Source organism: Pezoporus flaviventris, unplaced genomic scaffold, assembly GCF_033815535.1.
Source record: "Pezoporus flaviventris isolate CSIRO_AGI_PZ_B2104156 unplaced genomic scaffold, CSIRO_AGI_Pfla_v1 ptg000023l, whole genome shotgun sequence".
Taxonomy (NCBI): domain Eukaryota; kingdom Metazoa; phylum Chordata; class Aves; order Psittaciformes; family Psittacidae; genus Pezoporus; species Pezoporus flaviventris.
The window spans coordinates 9571421-9588777 of record NW_026892571.1 but is presented as its reverse complement, the minus strand read 5'-3'; the positions used below and the strand labels follow the sequence as shown (position 1 = coordinate 9588777).

Below are 17357 nucleotides of genomic sequence, written 5' to 3'. Positions count from 1 at the left end.
CCTGTGCAACCTGTCTGGGAGCAGTGGGCACTGAAAGTAAAATGAATCCTGCTAATTATTGCCCTCAGCTTTGTGCAGACGATGCCCGAGAGCTCTCTGTTTTCCAGATCTGCAGTTTTATTGCTTTCTCCATTACATGACCAACCTGAAAAGGACTGCATCAGGCTGCTCTTTGACTTACTGGGCTGAAATGTGAGGCAAGGATTTGCTTTCATGAGCTCTACGCTGTGGTGTGCATCCTCCTGTCCTATGAGGTACGTCCTTGCAGGTCCTGGGATCGGTACAGGGATATCTGCACCATCCAATGCCCCTGTAAAAGGAATCAGCTCACTGGAGCTCATCTTTTCTCACTGCGTGCAAGAAGGACCCTGGGTCTGATGTGGCTGTGATGCTGCTGCACAGAAAAGGAAAGCAGGGAAACAAACAGTCCCCGTTGATACCAACCTTCCCCCAGAGGGTATAAATACACCCCTGAAGCTGTTGCCAGCTAGGAACCATCTAAACACTCCTCCCAGCTCAAGCTGTCCATCCTAGCAAGGAGTTCTCCAAAAAACAAGTCCTCATCTGTGGCTACCTCGGGGGATGAGAGCAGAGCATCTATTTTCACCCACGGGTTTTTGCTAGTGTGGTGGTGCAGCGTGCGCTGATGCCCTTTTTTTATCCTCCCCAGCATCACACACAGCTCGAGCTGGGAGAGGCTGGAACCGTTTCCGGTAAGAGCAGTGAGGAGAGCAGGCTGTGGTGAGGTGGTAAAGGGTGGTGGGGTGGTAAAGCCAGGGTTACCCCTAGAGTACAACCTTGCTCTCTGACACAACCTGCAGCTCTGCTCTGGACCAGGCTCCCAGCTGACAGCCAGCGCTTGGACATGGGGAGAAAGGAGAGGAGCCAACTGTGGGATGTAGCCCTGCAAGTCATTCTGTACATGGGAGGGATGGGAAAGGACCTCTCAAAGCAGCCTTGGAGCTGGGCTGGCTATCAGTAGGTCCACGCAGCACAGCCTGAACCAAGCCAGCAGCAGCCACGTGCTCCCGCATGGCTCAGCCTCAGGAAGCACCAGGATTCTGGTATTTCCTGCAGGCGCGACTAGCAGGAGGTCACCTTTATTCTTTGGATGCAAACACCGGTTGGTATTCCATGTATTCTTGCCAAGCAGGAAATCATTGCTTGTCATCTGTTTCTAAACCTTTCTGCCCCAAAAGAGAACCATCTTGAACAGCAGCTCGTCCACCAGAGCTGCCCTTCAGCTGCCTCATGCAGACGGGGATAAAGGGATTGATTTGAACTAGTTTGAAGCCAGAATGTTTCTCTTCAATATCCAGAAAGAAGAACTTAGGGTATTCGAGGACTCTGATATTTCTGGAGATGGGGTAAAATTAGAGAAATTACAGTCAAACCATGAAAATGCCCCTAAACTCAAAGTTAATCTTTAGGATTCATTTTGCACTGCAGCCGGAGTTTTCTTCTGTTGCCTTCAGGAGCAGGTCTTTGTAACTTACCACACAGTCTGAATTGAAACTGTTTTAACAGTCAGATAGCAATAGGAATAAATGGTTTTTCGAGGGTAAACCAGGCACCTTCCTCTGTCTGAGGAGACTGATAGACAACCAGTCATTAACAGACTGTAGACCTCTCTTCCACAGCCTCACACCGTCCTCATGACTTCAGCATGCTCCAGCAGCACACTTAGCAAGACAGTCATTAGTAACCAAGGGAGATCCCTTCTCTCTTTCTTCTCCTTTCTGCTGGTAGGGTCCCAGGTTATTGTTTTTACTGAAAATTCTCCATGTCCCACCACCAGCATCCTCTTCAATTCTTTGTTTCAGGCGATTGCATCTCTCCTGTAAGCCCTGCAGGGCTCGCAGCCTGCTTCCTGTGTGGTTTAGCAGCACAGCAAGGTATCAAAGCCTCCATCCTGAGCGCAGTTCTCTGGTGCCCTCAGAGCAGTTTCCTGGAAGGAGCTGTTTCACAGCCCCAGGTTGTGTTGATCCCATCCTTTCATCTCCAGGCTGCCTGATTAAAAGGCCAGTGTTTTGCAGGAGCAGAATGGCTGTGACAGCTCCTGCTCCCCCATCCACACCAAGCTCCAGCTGTTCCAAATCATTCCAACAACTGCAAGTCATTACAAATGGTAGAGGAACAGCCATATGCCAGGGAGGAGGTCCATCGGCCTGTAACATGCTCGGGATCAGCCGGAGGCAATACTTGGAACCAATTTCACCAGTCAGTTCGGAAACCAGAACAAGTCAAGGCAATGAGAGTCCGGACTTAAGGGTCTTTCTCTGATGTATATTGTGCAAGGCTGCCTTGCTGAACTAAGCATCTACCTCCTCTCCAAAACTAGCGACTGCACTACGGGGAATTCAAGATGTTTGCAGTCTTCTGCCTTGACAAACAACGACAACAAGAGGAAAGGGATCACAAAGAGCCTCCCAGCAGGACAGCAAGCTCCTGCCACTGCCTGTTCTGTTTTCTCCATTGCACATCACCACTCTTCTGCCCAGGAGAGCACCAGAGGCTGACATCCAGTGAAGGACTGATAATACTGGGACGTCAGCCTTGTGCCTCAAAGCTCTCTCCAGGACTAAGCCTGATGGAGCGTTACCTTGCCCCATGTACTGCAGTAGGTGTTGTCTTGGTACTTCAGACACCACCTCTCCCTGTCCCTGTGTTACACCCGGTTTAGCGAGAGCCTTTCTCCCGGGTGCTGCCATTTGGCCGCACTCAAGACACACACAAAGCAAGGCTGGGTTGGAGCGGGGAAGGCTGGGCTCTGAGGCTGGAGCCACTCACACTGGCAGCTTTGTGCTCCCATGCTCTGGGCTCAGGCAGCTCCCAGCATCCGTGCTGGCAAGGAACAGCCCAATGACAGGAAACGCTCTTTGCTTTGTTAACAAAACCACCTAATTAAGGCCATGTGGACGGAAAGCAGGAGGCAGTTTAGTTTCTCTTGTTAAATATTGACTGTTTACCCTTTGAGCACAGCAATCCAGTGAATTTATTTCCCCCTCTCACCTTACACACAGGGCATCACACCACCGAGCCTCCTCCAAACTCACTGCCATTGGAGAGCTTCCCTAATGAAGCAGCGGGCCTGCAGCATAAGGGACTAATTAGAATAGACAATTCCAGTCTCCAAGCTCACCACTGACCTCCCATGAAGGGAGGCTTGGGCATGCCTGCAGGGTGGTATCCCACCTCTGGGACCTCTGCCGCTGCTGTGAGTCCAGAGAAAATAAACTGCATGGCTGAAATCCCTATTTTCCAGGATTATCCAGAGAGAGATCATAACAAACCACTCTGCAGAGAAGAGATGAGTCCAGTGCCTTTTCCATAAGATACCTTGGCATTTTTAGCCTGGATTTGGAGGGACCAGCCACCCTGAGCTTTCAGCCAGATGCTTCCTGCAGAGTCCAGAGTGACTCTGGGGTTTTGCCCTGCTCAGGGCAGTTGCCCCAGCATAAGCAGCAGCAAAATCAGATCCACAGTTAAAGATCATTTCCCTTAGTGCTGCCCCTGGAGCCCAGAACCAGGGATTAACCCACCACTGGTCAATAGGAGCACAGACCAAGCAGGACAGGCACATGGGATGAAGCTTTAGGCAACAGAAAGCAATTAGGACTTGCAATGGGGCATGAAGTGAGGGTGCAACACCCACCACGGGGCACACTAGTCATAGCATGTTACGCAATGTCATATAGTGAGATACAGGTCAATAAAACATGACACAATACAAACATTAATTATATGTTAATTAGGAATAGAAACACTGTCATCTATATAACATAGCTCTATAAAGCATACACAGATTTCTCCCCTAATGCTGTATGCTGTAGGGTATGAAGCAGCATTTCATTGCATTGCTTGTCACATTTAAACTCTTCTGCACTTTTGATTTATAATCCAAGTCCTTTTGGGGTTTCCCTGGGGACAAGTCAGCTTGGAGTTGCCCAGCCCCCTTCATACACCAAAACATGCTGCAGCTGCATGCTAAGGACAGGTTGGTGTGGTGTGGGTAAGTACACACACATGCATCACCGAGGCAGACATCCCTCTTACTACTTGAAAGTGAACAGGCTTCCCTCAGCTAAGGGATGGGTACAGAAAGCTCATACACAGTTTTACAATCCTGGTGTCCAAGGAGATCAGCTCCAACAACTTCTGTGTCCATGCTGGGGCAGGCGGGGTCTCACGGGTCTGAACAAATGGCCACAAATAAGCCCTTGCACTGTTACTTTACATATACAGTGTATATGTAAAACACACATAAATATAATTATATATATTACTTTATAGCTATAAAACATATATAATAATACATATAAGGGTGAATATGAATAGATACAGAGATTATAGAGAGATTATAGACACACACACACGTATAAAAGGAATAAAAAATACACCCAAAAATGTATTTGCATAAAAGGAAAAAAGTTCCAGGAAAGTCACAGGCTTCTTTGTAACTCACATCACAAATTAAACAGTGAAATTATGCTTGGATTTAGAGAAAACAATTGAAATGTTTAGCTAACATTGGACCAAAGAGGCCTACAAAAAATTATTCCTACTCCTCTGATACCTTGGGTAGTTAATTAAGACTATAAAAGTGGTGACTTGAATAAAGGCAATGTCAGTTAATGTAATTATAGGAGAATGACACAGATCCATTATCTTGCACTGTCCCCAGGAGCACATCTGCAGGCAGCAGATGCTGGGCACAGTAGAGGTTGATGCTGGATATCTGAGCACATCTCCAGGCATGTCTCCATGGACTGCACATCTCTCTGCAAATTAAAACATCATCAAACACCAAAATCACTGCAAAACATGCCTCTGGGCTATCAGACAGGTAATGAAAAGGTTGTAGAGCTCCAGCTCACAATTAAAAACCCTCCTGAAGACCTTTAAGAAGAAAAGCAACACTGCATTTATTTCTTAAGGCATGGCTTTTCCAGGAGTACTTTTATTTTTTCAAATGCAGGGGAAGAGAAGTTTCTTTTTTGTCTTAAATACAGGACATTGTGTACAGCATTTCTGACAGCAGGTCATGGCGGTTTGCTCTCAATGGCAGATCTTCCCTTGGCTTAGAGAAAAATAAACCACGTAATTTAACAGTCTAAAAGAGCACCTGCTTGTGCTTTGCAGCTGATTATGTGTACACACTACTGCGCTCTGTCAACCAAGAAACAGAGGCACAACATAAAATACATAATGCATTTTAAAAGTTACCTGGTGTTCACAGCATCGTTATTATTGGCCTAGAGTTCTTCATTGACTGAAGGAGCCAGAGAGGGGGGGAACAGTTAAGAAGCATGTTTAACAACAGTATATAACAACATGTTTAACAACAGTATATATGACTCTAAAGACTTTCCCCTCTAAAAGGGGAAAAAAACAAAACAAAAAAACCCATTCATGTCACTCATCCTCGTGTTGGAACTATGTATTTTGTGTGTCAGTACCAAATCTAGCACCATATCCTGCGCAATAGGAATGCTTGTTACGTGGCACACACAAACGAGCTGCATACAAAAGGTTTTACCATAAAAATGAAGATATTTATTCAAGAAGTACAAATTTGATGGTACCAGCCATCTTTGAAAGCCATTACCATGAGGCAGAGAGGACAAAAACCAAAGTTTCTTGCTCAGAGCATATGAAAGTGTCTTACAAGTTGCCAGCTAACAGAGTCATTTCAATCATTGCTCCAAAGCCACCTCCACTTTTTCAACATTCCCTGGACTTGAGAGGCACAAATAGGGTTTCTAATAAAAGACCAGTTAGTTATTTTAATAAAGCCATCAGCTAAAATTTATGTGGGTTTAAATTTCCTTAAACTGTCTCCAGCCTTTCACTGGATTCAAATTTCCTAAAGGAAAAATGGGACTTGGGAACGAGCAGGTGCAGAATTTTTGGAGCTCAAGATAAACTAAAAGTTTTAAGGCAGGAGCCAGGATTTTGAGTTCTCTATTTGCCCCATGGCTCTGATCAAATGGTCTTTGTCTGTAAATACACAAATACAGAGTTTAGCGCATAAATACCCAGCAAGCGGTCCTGCTTGGAGGGCATGAACATCTGTTTTCATGGAGAGTCCAGTGGACACGTTTCTTAGAAGTCTCCAAGTCCACATAAGAAGCCCGCTGGTTAAAACATCTCATCTTCCAAGTAGTTGACTTTTGTAGGCTCAGTGGCATGGACTTCCCCTGGAAGGAGAGCTATAGCTCCATCTCCTATGAACAAGAGCAACACCCCACGGCTACAAGAGTACCTAAGCGGATGAAATACAGAAGAGGAGAGCCATTTGAAGAACAGAGCAATCAAAAACACTTGATGAAAGGGAAAGTCTTAAAGCAGGCAGACTTGTATATACAGTCATTAACCAACAGAAGTGTTTGTAGCTGCGGATGTAATAGCAGGACATTCATCTTCTTTGGAAGAAGACAGAAGCACAGCTGCTGGGAAGTGTAACTCCAAGGCTTCCTAGGTCAGTTCACTTGCAAGGCAGAGCACCAACATCTCAGTGGGTTTGAAGCAGATTTCTTCTTGGGGAGCTCATCCCCCCACCCAAAGCAAGTCTGCTCAAACACCTTTCTCCAACAGCTCTACATCCTGCTCCAGGAGAGCACAAGCTGCCCAAGAGCTGGCAGTCATCATCCAGGAGGGAGCCAGAATTACAGGGGGACTGGCGAAGGGCAAATGAGAAGAAGCCCCTTTCTCTAACAGAGACTACTGACATTTCAACATAACAGGAGCTGAGCAGCGCAGCGAAAAAGCCAACAGATTTTTTAATGTAAACATTCTCTGCATAAGGTGCAGGGTTTTGGATGTCTGTACAGTGACACAGAAAAGAGTTTTTAAAGTAGACATCAAGAGTCAGAAATGTAGCTACCACTTTCGTTTCTGATGAAAATAGAAATGGAGAAACGTACAGCATTCAGTCCATCAACACTTACACAGCAACAATGCTTTCAAAAATCCATGGCTAAAAGCATCCCACCATTGTAACAAAGATTCTTTTTTTAATAGTTTTTAAAATGTTTTTACATTATTTACTAACAATGGATATATATGCAGAAGCATGTCATACTACAGCAATATCTTATCAATCAGCCATCTGCTTTACCAAAGGTTATGGACATTGCCATGTGTTGCCTTGCTGCTCCAATGAACCCCCCTGTTCTCTCCTCCCCAAAGCCACTTAGGAACTTTATGTGGAAGGCAAAGAGGAGCTGGGTTTTGTTTGGTTGCTCCTGGGGGAATGTTTGTTGTGGTTGTTGTTACTACTTTTAGCACTGGGGTGTCTATTAGAAAACTCAACTTACTACACTGGTGACTCACATCATTTAGTTTTCAAAAACACTTCCCAGATGCAGAGAAGCAAAGGCTTTCAGAAAACTAAACCAGTTCTTGCAGCACAGCTACTTCAAGCTGTGTTTTCTGCACCAATAAATTGAGGGGCACAAAGAGCCAAGGTGAAACTTTTGGGAGCTGGATGCTCTGAAGGAGCAGCTGTCACTTCATGGTGGAAGATGACTGTGAACATCCATCTGCAGTGCACCAAGCAATGGATCTACAGCATCTGGGGCTTTCCTGGAGCTCTGTCGCCCCAGCAGACTGCACGTTTTTGTGTCTCTCTGCCCTTCAAGCTGTTGAGGAGTGGGGACTTTCACCGTGTTATTACTTCTGGGTCAGGCAGATGCAGCAATAAGGAGTATAAAAATCTGAATCACGTCAAACAGACGTGATTACTGTCACTAACACGGTAATAAAAAAAATGTTATCTACTGGCAACAGTCCATAGCCAGAGCTAATCAGGAATGACAGAAAGGGCTGATGGGCCTAATAAGAAGTCCTATTACTCCTCGCTTGTCTGTACTTGGCATTGCAGTTCCTGGCTGTGTGTTAAGAAACCTGTTGTGTTGCTTCAGCTATGCCCAAGACACCCCATGGTGCTGGCAGCACACCACCTGACAGGCCGAAAGGCAGCCCTGGCCATGCTGCCAGCAGCATTGAGCCCAAGCTCAACACATGCTCTCCCTGCAAAAGAAAGATGGCCACACCAGCATGCTTCCACCCATCCTTGCTGTGAGCAGCATCCACCATGTAGACCGGCACCAATCCTCACCAGGGCTGCCAGCTCAGCAGCAGTTTAACACTTGGTCAGCCTCACTCCAGCCACGCCTACTCCACTGGTCCATTAAATGAGTCTCCTCTTCCCCCTTCCCTCCCTCCTCTAGGGCATGTGGGGAGCCCCACTGTGCCCCAGGAACCCACTCGAGTCCCACAGGAGCCCCAGCCCAATCCCCTGCAGTGGTGTTTATAGCCAAGAACATCTTGCAGGACAAAGACAATGCATTTCAGAAATGGAAATCATTGTTCTCTCAAGGGAAATTGCAACTTCTAGTTATACACATGGGATATGTTACTCAACATGCTGTATGCCTGTATGCCTTCATTACCAATATTTTTTTAAGTATATGTTTTGAAACTTAGAAATCCTTCCTAATACAAATCCTGTAAAATTTGTTTCCTGTCTCCAGCAGGGTCCGTGCTCACCTGTCATTTTGTACAGAAGAGGATGAAAAGTCTTCACTTTCAAAGTATTTTATCACTGAATTTTTCCAGTTATACGTATGTGCTTAAGGGACAGGAGGGAGAGAGGAGGGGCTGTTAGAGAAAAGAGTATTTTAATGAACCCATTCTCTGTTCTACTCAAAGCCCACTCACAATTTGGCCTTCAGCTCACCTTGCTGCCCAACGTAAAAGCAATTAATATAAAACATAGTCATCTGTAATGGCATAATAAAACTGAACCTTTTCCAACTCAGAGTGGGGAGAGGGAAAGGAGGAGCTCTCCCTGACCCTACACACTGTAATCTCAAACCCAGTATAATTATCTGAATGAAAATAGAAAAAGAGAAAAATAATCAACAAAACGTATCCTTAAGAAAAGAAAGAAAAAAGGAAAATAGTTGTATGCACTGTAGTGTTCACAGTTACAGAGCTGTTAGCCTGGTTTGCTCCTCCTTCATCACAATCTCCCCCTTCCAGAAGGGCCTGCAGGGAAAGGACATCATAAAGACCATTAACACAGAGATGTAATTTATGCCTCATGGACAAGCAGTGTCTTTCTGGCATGAAACCATCCTTTGCCAGCAAAAATCCAAGAGAGCTTTGAGCTGTTTATAGACCAAGTACTTTTTTCCCTTGTGGAATGCAAAAGATCTTGGTGGCAAAAACACAGTATAGGAAATCAGATTTGTCTTAAAAGAAACCTTCTACAATAAAAGCCTTTTGTTACAGATTAGCATTTATCAGCTTTGAGTTACTCTTTTAGAAGAAAAGAAGAAAACCATGTCACTTTGTTGCTTACAAGAACAGGGAACTAATTTTCCTTTATACAGCTCTGCCACTGCACTTCAGTTATCCTGTACCAAAGTGGGTCTAAAGGAGCTGTCAGAAAACCATAGGCTTCGTACAACAAAGGGAGCAACAAGAAAGCTCTATTTATTTGGGGTAGGGTTGGAGATGCTTATCACATGTGGATCTGTTTTCCAACCATCAATGTAAATTCTGAGCCTGCTTCCACCTGCTGGGAAAGCCTCTTGATATTGTATAAGTGACCACTGATCAATTCTGGCTCTCTCCTGATGCTCATGGAGCAAGAACTCCCTTTGAGTCCCAGAAACTGAGTTTCAGGGAATTAATGAAGAAGCAAAAGTAACAAGTTTAAAATTGTCCCTGTAACCCACCAGTTTCTCTAGTCGATGAGAAAGAGCTGGGACAAATGTAGCTTCAGACTACTGATTCAGAGAGGGAAGACAGAAACCCACAAAACCAAGCTATTCACACCTGAATAGCATATTTGACTTTGGAAGGTTATTTCAAATCTGGCTGAAAAAAAACCAACCAAAACCAAAACCCAAGAAAACTAGAAATTGTGTTTAAAAGGTCTGATCTCGACCAAAGGCATTACCAGACAGGGGTGCAGAGCAGCCAAAGGAACACAGAGAGCATCTTTGAGGGAATAAGCAGTTGGATCTCTCACCCCCAAAATATGCTCTGATTCAGATTTTTGAGACTACAAAAGGATCTGTCATTTACTGACAGCGCTCCTCTTACATTCTGAAGGGAAAGCACTGGCTGTGAACCACCACTGTCACGCTCAGGGCTGTGGGTGCATGCTGGTAAGGATACCTCCAGTGGTCCTGATTAGAGAGTCACCAGGGCTAGAAGACTGCTGCTGCAAAAGACACTCACACAAAAAGCTGAAAAATGTCTGCTGTCATGTCCTCCTCACCATCTTCCAGGCTTTGTGACCTCTAGGAACTGAGCAAGGGAAGTTGCAATCCATTGCATCTGGGTGTAACTGCACTTTAACCTGGACCTACTACCTTGCCATTTGACAAAGGTGATGCACCTAACACTTAAGCACAGACCAGCACATCATTCCCCTCAGCTAGCCTGGTCACAGCTTGTTTTAATGATCCAAGTGATATACAGGAATTCAACAGGCACATGCTCAGGTGCCCATGAGCCAGTAAGCTTCAGGCTAAGTCAGTCTGGTAGCAAGTAAGTTTACAGTACAGTACAGTACATGAGAGTATACATTGACTAAGTTATTGCCTAAGGCTCCGGTGGGCTGTCTTCCCAGCTCAGGAGCCCACAATGGCACAGGACTGTGTTGCCACCTTGGAATGTACAATTGCTTGGTCTGAGCATCACCAGGAACTTGAGCCCCCAGGCCAGCTCCACTGCCCAGGGCTGGCTGTGCCTTGGCAGGGCCTGGGTAAAGCCCATGAGCTAGGTCAAACCAGAAAGGATCCCTGATAACAGGCAGCACAGGACCTACCCAGAGCAGCTGAGATTCTTGCATGAAGCGTACGTGGTGCTGATATGAAATGTTATCAACTGATGAAGGCTTTGTTTTGATTTTTAAATAAAAGTGCTCTCTGTTGCTCTGATTCCATGGATCAGGACATCACCTACAGTTTGAAGAATCGTTACATACTTGTATTGTTTAAGTGAACGACAATCTCCTCCCTCCCTCTTTTACCTCCTCTCTCTTCCCTTCCCCTTCCTGCTCTTTCCTTTGCCCTTGCCCTGTGCTGCTTGCTGTTGTGTTAAATATGAGATCAGGCAAACCCCGAAGGCCAGTTTACATATTCATATTTTGTTTTTGCAGCTCTCCATCACAGATGGAATTTTTGCTGGTCATTTCTTGGAACTAAGCCATTAGCAGGACAAACCAAAAGAAGAGAGGGCAGTAAAACAAACCCCATGACAGAGATGGAGGCTAGAAGAATCAATAAACAAGAAACAGAAATCAGTTTTCCACCGGGGTGGGATTTGCTAAGGGCTGGCTCACAATGACTTGCACCACGTAGTCCTTTGGGATTTTCAGCTCCTCCAGTTTCATTTTGTCTGCCAGTGGCCTGCCTGAGAAGAACCAGCGCTGGCTTCCGGGCTCCACTCCCTCCACTGCGTGCAGCCGCCTCTTCATGTGGTACACCGTGTCCATGCTGCGGACCATGAGTTTGAGGTCTTTGCCTGTGGACAGGCGCAAACGGAGCTGGCATTCGTGTCCTGAATTGGGTGGGGGATCAGGAATATCCAGAGTCTCCAGATCACCCTTCTCCTCTATCATGTTGATAGGTGGGGCGAGGCAGTAGACGGGAAGCTGGTACCGGTTGCCCAGTTCATCGTAACACTCTGTAAGAGCACCTTTAGGAGATAAGAGAGGGGGAAAAAGATGAGTATGAATGCATTTCACATTTAACACTGGAGCGGTCATGCTTGGAAGCACTTGCCCTACAGCTGAACCACCCGAGTGAAGAGGTCTGAATTCAGGCTTTAAAGGACTGTTACAAAAATCTTAACTTTTCATTAAAAATTGCTTCACCTTGTTTCCTTATGGAAACTTGGGGTTGAGTTAAAAGCACCTCCCCGATAAACCAGGATAAACTTCAAAAGCAGCAGGAAGAGATGAGAGAAGATGAAGCTCTCCCCATGTGACCTTTAAAAGAGGAATATTTCTCTGGGAACACAGCCCAAGGTTCAGGGAACACATGTACCCATAAAATGCTACTTGGATGAATTACATGATCCCAAACCCAAGCTCTGAATAGGCAAAATAGCAAATACCAAAGGCAAGAGACCACTGTGAATGAAAGGTTTTGTAACTTCTCAAGCATTCAAAACTTGCTGAAACGGTTTCATATAGGACCCATGTTTTAGTGAGCACTGCCAGAACAAACATGACCACCCAAGTTAGACAACTCTGCGGCTCAGTTTGGAGCACGGTGTCACCACCACAGCAACAACACCCACCCATACTTTATAGTTGCACAGCATCTGTAACTCCCATATTCAAAGCCCTGAAGTTTCAAAAGTGATTTGTATTTCTCCAGACTCCTAAGAACTTCCTTGGGATAATCTGGGTGTTCATGTTAGAGACGACTGGCCAGCTGTGTGCTGCCTTCACACGGCATTCCGTCTTACTGAAAGGGTACAACACGCACAAACAGCTCAAGAATTATAGCACTTACCGAAGTAACAAATGCAAGATGACTTTTTCCCAGTATGAGGCACACTTTATAAAGATATTTATTACCGAGATAGATAGATATGCCCTGCAAAAACAGCAGCACATTTTTCATATTTTAAGAGTTACAGAAGGCTGAAAGCAGAGCCCTGCTGCAGACAGCACAACTCACCTCTTGCAGCAAGACACGAAATCGAGATGCTGTGAAAGCCGCATCCTAAATCACAGCAGAAATCCCTTCTCACTGTGGTTAACCCCCTCCAGATATTCAACCCTCCAAGCAAACGCTTTTCCCGTTTTGAATTTACCTGCTAAAACAAACTTCCACATTTTTGCCCCTAGAGGGGGCACATTCCCTTGCAAGATCACCCATCCTTTTGTAGGCAGAAATGTTTGAAGAGGAGCCAAGTCCTTCAGCTACAGAATAAGTAAAAAACTCTTTGACTCGGCAGTTCTGCACACAACTGCTTCTTGTTAGAAACTAAGGGCGGCTCTTTGAGTTGGAGGTTTTTCATGCTGTCAGGGAGCTGTCTTAAACTTGCCTGTTTGATCAGCACAATTACTGCAATATAAAATTCTAACTCAGGGATGTACTGTTGTCACTCAGCCCACTGTGACAGCAGCATCTTGTGCTGCATCTTTCTTTTAGACAGAAGCACCCCTTTTTTAAGGATAATCTGTATGGATGAAAACACACAGAGGAAATCTCTGGCTAAAAAAATCAATGTTCTAGGTGCAGCTGCTTTTGGAGCTTTTCTGTTTGCACAGGTAGCACCAAGGCAGCTAAGCCCTGAGATTTAGTGAGAAAACAAAACAAAAGAAGAAATCCAGAAAAAAATACAATTATACCACTCACTGCAGTCCCATATCATCTATGAATTTTAGAGCTAATCAGCTTTTATCAAAACTGTATTGGATCTATACCTTCCATGGTGCTTTGTGTTATACAGACTAAAGCCCAAAGTTCCCATACTTCAGTTTTACCTTACAATGTTGGTTTCATTCTGTACGCCTGATCTATTTAGTAAATGTCACAGTATTAAATTCTGGATCACATTCATAGAAACAAATAGATGTTGTTTGCTGATAAAGAAACATCCAAACTTCAACAGCCTTTACATTTAGCCAAAGCAGCTGAACTTGTATCTGTCTTCAAAAGCCACTATCTTAAAAGAATGCTCCTACTTTAGAATAGTGTATCAAAGAGTTAATTTTAGATACCGTGGGGTAAGTTTGCTAAGGAATTTCTTCATCATTTACATCCTTGCCCAGCTGAACTAACATCAAGGTCAAAGCATATGCTATAAACACCGGATTGCTTAATCATAATCAGATAAGCAATATTAAAAAATCCTCTGAAACAGAAGCTAACTTGGAGGTCTGTCTTAAAAAAAATAAAAGACCAAAAAGAAGAACCATTTGCCAGTAAGAACAGCATAGTCCCATCCCACACTGAGGAACAGCTTATAACAAACTGTTAATGTAACACGTTACCATAAACCTCACCAGTAATCCCATTCTTCCACTCATACTGGTAAAAACACTCTGAAGACTCTCCAGTCCTTTTGCCTACTATCCAATGGCTTTCAAGACTGGATACATTGATCAAAGCATAGAAGACTACGGTTGTGAGCAGAAGAGACTTTACAATGAATCATCTCCTTACCGGTACCCTGCGCCTGTTGAAGGCCAAGTTGGAGCCCCAAGGAGGAGGCGAGATGTTGAGCTTTGCCTCCTAAGAGATATGGAGCTGTGCACACACAGTGTAGTCCTCTTCAGCCAGCTTAATTCCCACTGGGCTTTCTGAGGCTTAAGTGATCTCTGGAGAGGGTCAGGCTCTGCTACAACCTTCAAGATACTGTAAACCACAATAAACTTAAGAGCAGGATGCAAAGGGTTGTGTCACGTTGGTTCTAGTTCAAAAGCAAAATGATGGCTGTATGTGTTCACCGGAAGGCACGGTGAGCATGGAGCTATTTTAAGTGATGAGGCAAACACAAGTTATCAGAAAGGAAGAGAGAAAGTGGTTGAATTACCCATAGTCACCACAGCAAGGCCCATCTCACCAGCCAGATGGCAGCTCTTCACCAAGGCATTCACTGCAGCATCCCTTACAGAGCACAAAGCACGCAGGAAATTAAACATCCGAACTACAAAACCCTTTGTAATTTTGCTGCTATAATTGAAAACCATGTTTCTGATCCTTCCTGTGAGATACATCAGCTTGGGTCACCCAAGTTATTTAACAGGAAGGGCACTAAAAGAATGTCAAGCTTTTATGAGAAAACAGAAAAAGAGAAAGATTTTTTTTTTTTAGGTTTCCCGTTACTTAGGCAACCAAGGTCTTCACCAGCCAGTTACGGCATAGGAAAGACGCAGCCTCCCTTAAACCAGAGGAGGAAAAAGCAATGCAAACAGAGGTTTGGCAGCTCAGGCAGGCTAGAAAGAAGCCACGTAAAAGGGGCAGATTTCAAGAACAAAGCAGCAGAGGATGGGTGGCTGGCATGCAGGTCTAGGTGGAGGATTCCGTACTGGATGTGAAAAATCAAGATGTTATAAAAAGAGCTGACAATTATATTGAGGAGAGACAAATTAAGCTTATCAATAGTTCAATATATTTTCTGTATATTTAAATGCTCCTCTAGATGTTAACATGACTTTAATAAACTTGGATATGGGATATCCTGGTAGCATCATGAAGAACTGCCCTTAAGGAAAGCCAATGACACAACCAACCAACCCACCAACTCCAAACCCTAATCCCCTCCAACCTTCTAGCACTCAGAATTAAGGTGACAGGCAAGGTGCTTCGAGGATCTCACTAACCATTTTCAGGATAATTCACATTATCCTGAACATTTCCCAGTTAAAGACTTACACTTTCAACCAAACTCTTGAGTCATTTGGTACAAGTGACTGCAACACAGTTACGCAGTTAACTTTATAGGCTTAAAACAAGTCAAACAGAACAGAAGATGGTAGAATCACAGCAGATGGGAATATTTTAATATTTCAAAAGTAATATAATCTTGGAGACTGAGGAATTATGGAAAGAGCTGCAAGGCAGAGCTTCTCGTTGGTTGTTATCCAGGTAGAAAAGAGCTTGAGAGTTTCAGGCAGAAAAATAAGCAGATGTGATCATGAAGCATTTGGAATTGGAACATTTTGAAAGGAATTGCCTTGCAGGCCATAAAAACTCTGTTTTACTTAGATTATGAGGATGGTGATCTTTCTCTGGATTGGTAAAGGCAAACACTAAAAAAACAACTGGTTGAGATACTGCTTCCGCTGCTAAGCAGTTCAGAGTTTGGACTAGCAATTTAAATGACATGAAGGTAAACTTGCAAAAGTTACTGCAACCAGGCATGTATGACCACACTCATCTAAAAATGTAAAGAGTTTTAATGCATTTTAATGACATTTTGGAATTTCTTTAAAACTGCATAGATACCATTCTGTCTTTAGAAAAAGTAACAAATTTATTGTTTCTGCCTTCTGTTTCTTTAAGATTTTGGACAGTTTTGAAGAGAACTACTCAGAAACACGCAAACCCTAAGAACTGAGCAGATTCTATCTCTTCTTCCATTCCCTCAGACAGACTTGCTGCAGGAAGAGAAATTAAGATGACACAAAACAAAATCTAGCATTGCAGTGAGACTGGCTAATTTAAGGCGTTTAAGTGTCTGCGTATAACACATTTGCCCAAGGAACAGCTGGTTCATTTGGTTTTTTACTGAAAAGCTTCATTTTAAACCCAAGTTGAGCCTGGATTGCTGAACAGATTGGCAGTAGTAGAGCTTTCACCTGTACACCAGTGGTTTGAATCTAGTATAGGTCTCTAATGCCTGAAACTCATTATCAACATCAGAAAACAAGTGGGTCTTCTTCTGGGCCCTACAGTACAGCAATTCCTAGAGAGCAATGACTGAGGCAGAAAAGCTGAACTATCTCTTAATCTTTATTAGTCACCAATTCTCGGTCACAGCTGGGAAACACAGGATCTCAGAAGAAAAAAGAGACGTGTACTGACGTCAATGGCTTATGAGAGTGGTGAAGGATGACTGCTCACTACCTGAAGAGGATCAAGAGAAACAAGTGAAAACATGCAGTGGTTTGTTCCAGCTCACCTACAACCATCACGAACCGGGAGGAGTTAACAGGGAAAAAAAAAAAAGCTCTTTCACATTAAACCCCGTGTAACTCAGTAATGACTGGAACAGCTTAATGCTGCAGTTAACAACTGCAGCTCTCCCGTTTTCTGGAGGGCATCGTGTGGGAGTACTCGTGCAAGCCTGTGCCTTGCACCACGTACAGAGCACAATAAAGCAGCTATAATCATTAATGGCGTGGATGAAGCACTAGATAATAACCCACACATATAATCCCCCTCCTATGCTTCTTCCACACTAAACTTCCACAGGCTATGCAAATTTAAACTATCATAAAGCTGCTGTACAAAGCCTTTATAAAGGCAAATGCTTGTCTCCTAAGCCACAGCACAACTGCTTACACAACACAGCTCTGCTCTCATCTTCAGCCTCCCTTTGTTACAAAGAACTTACTCCAGCTCTTTAAAGAATGGGTTTTGTAGATAATGGGTGTTAAGCATTTCATAATTCTCATTTCAAATTCACTGAAAAACAGCTCTTCCATTACAGAAACATTATCGGTCTGGCTCAATTCCACAAAGGCGAACTCCCAGAGCCAGCAGGAGATCCCAGAGCTTCAGGAGCTGCTTGGTGAGCAGGGACCAGCTCACTCCTGCTTGCAGCAACTGACACAAGAGAAACAGGAATTGTTCTTGGTGCATGACAGC

General features: G+C 44.2%; 1 protein-coding gene across 3 annotated transcripts in view; it reads right to left on the bottom strand.

Moving 5' to 3' along the window:
- Positions 1-11149: 11149 nt before the first annotated feature.
- The window catches only part of UBTD2 (ubiquitin domain containing 2), a 50528-nt gene continuing 44320 nt past the window's right edge, over positions 11150-17357 (bottom strand). For all 3 annotated transcript variants that reach the window (XM_061456656.1, XM_061456657.1, XM_061456658.1), the window contains exon 3: positions 11150-11721. In XM_061456656.1, coding sequence (XP_061312640.1) covers positions 11324-11721 — 398 coding nt within the window. In that variant the 3' untranslated portion in view covers positions 11150-11323. The remainder of the gene's footprint in view (positions 11722-17357) is intronic.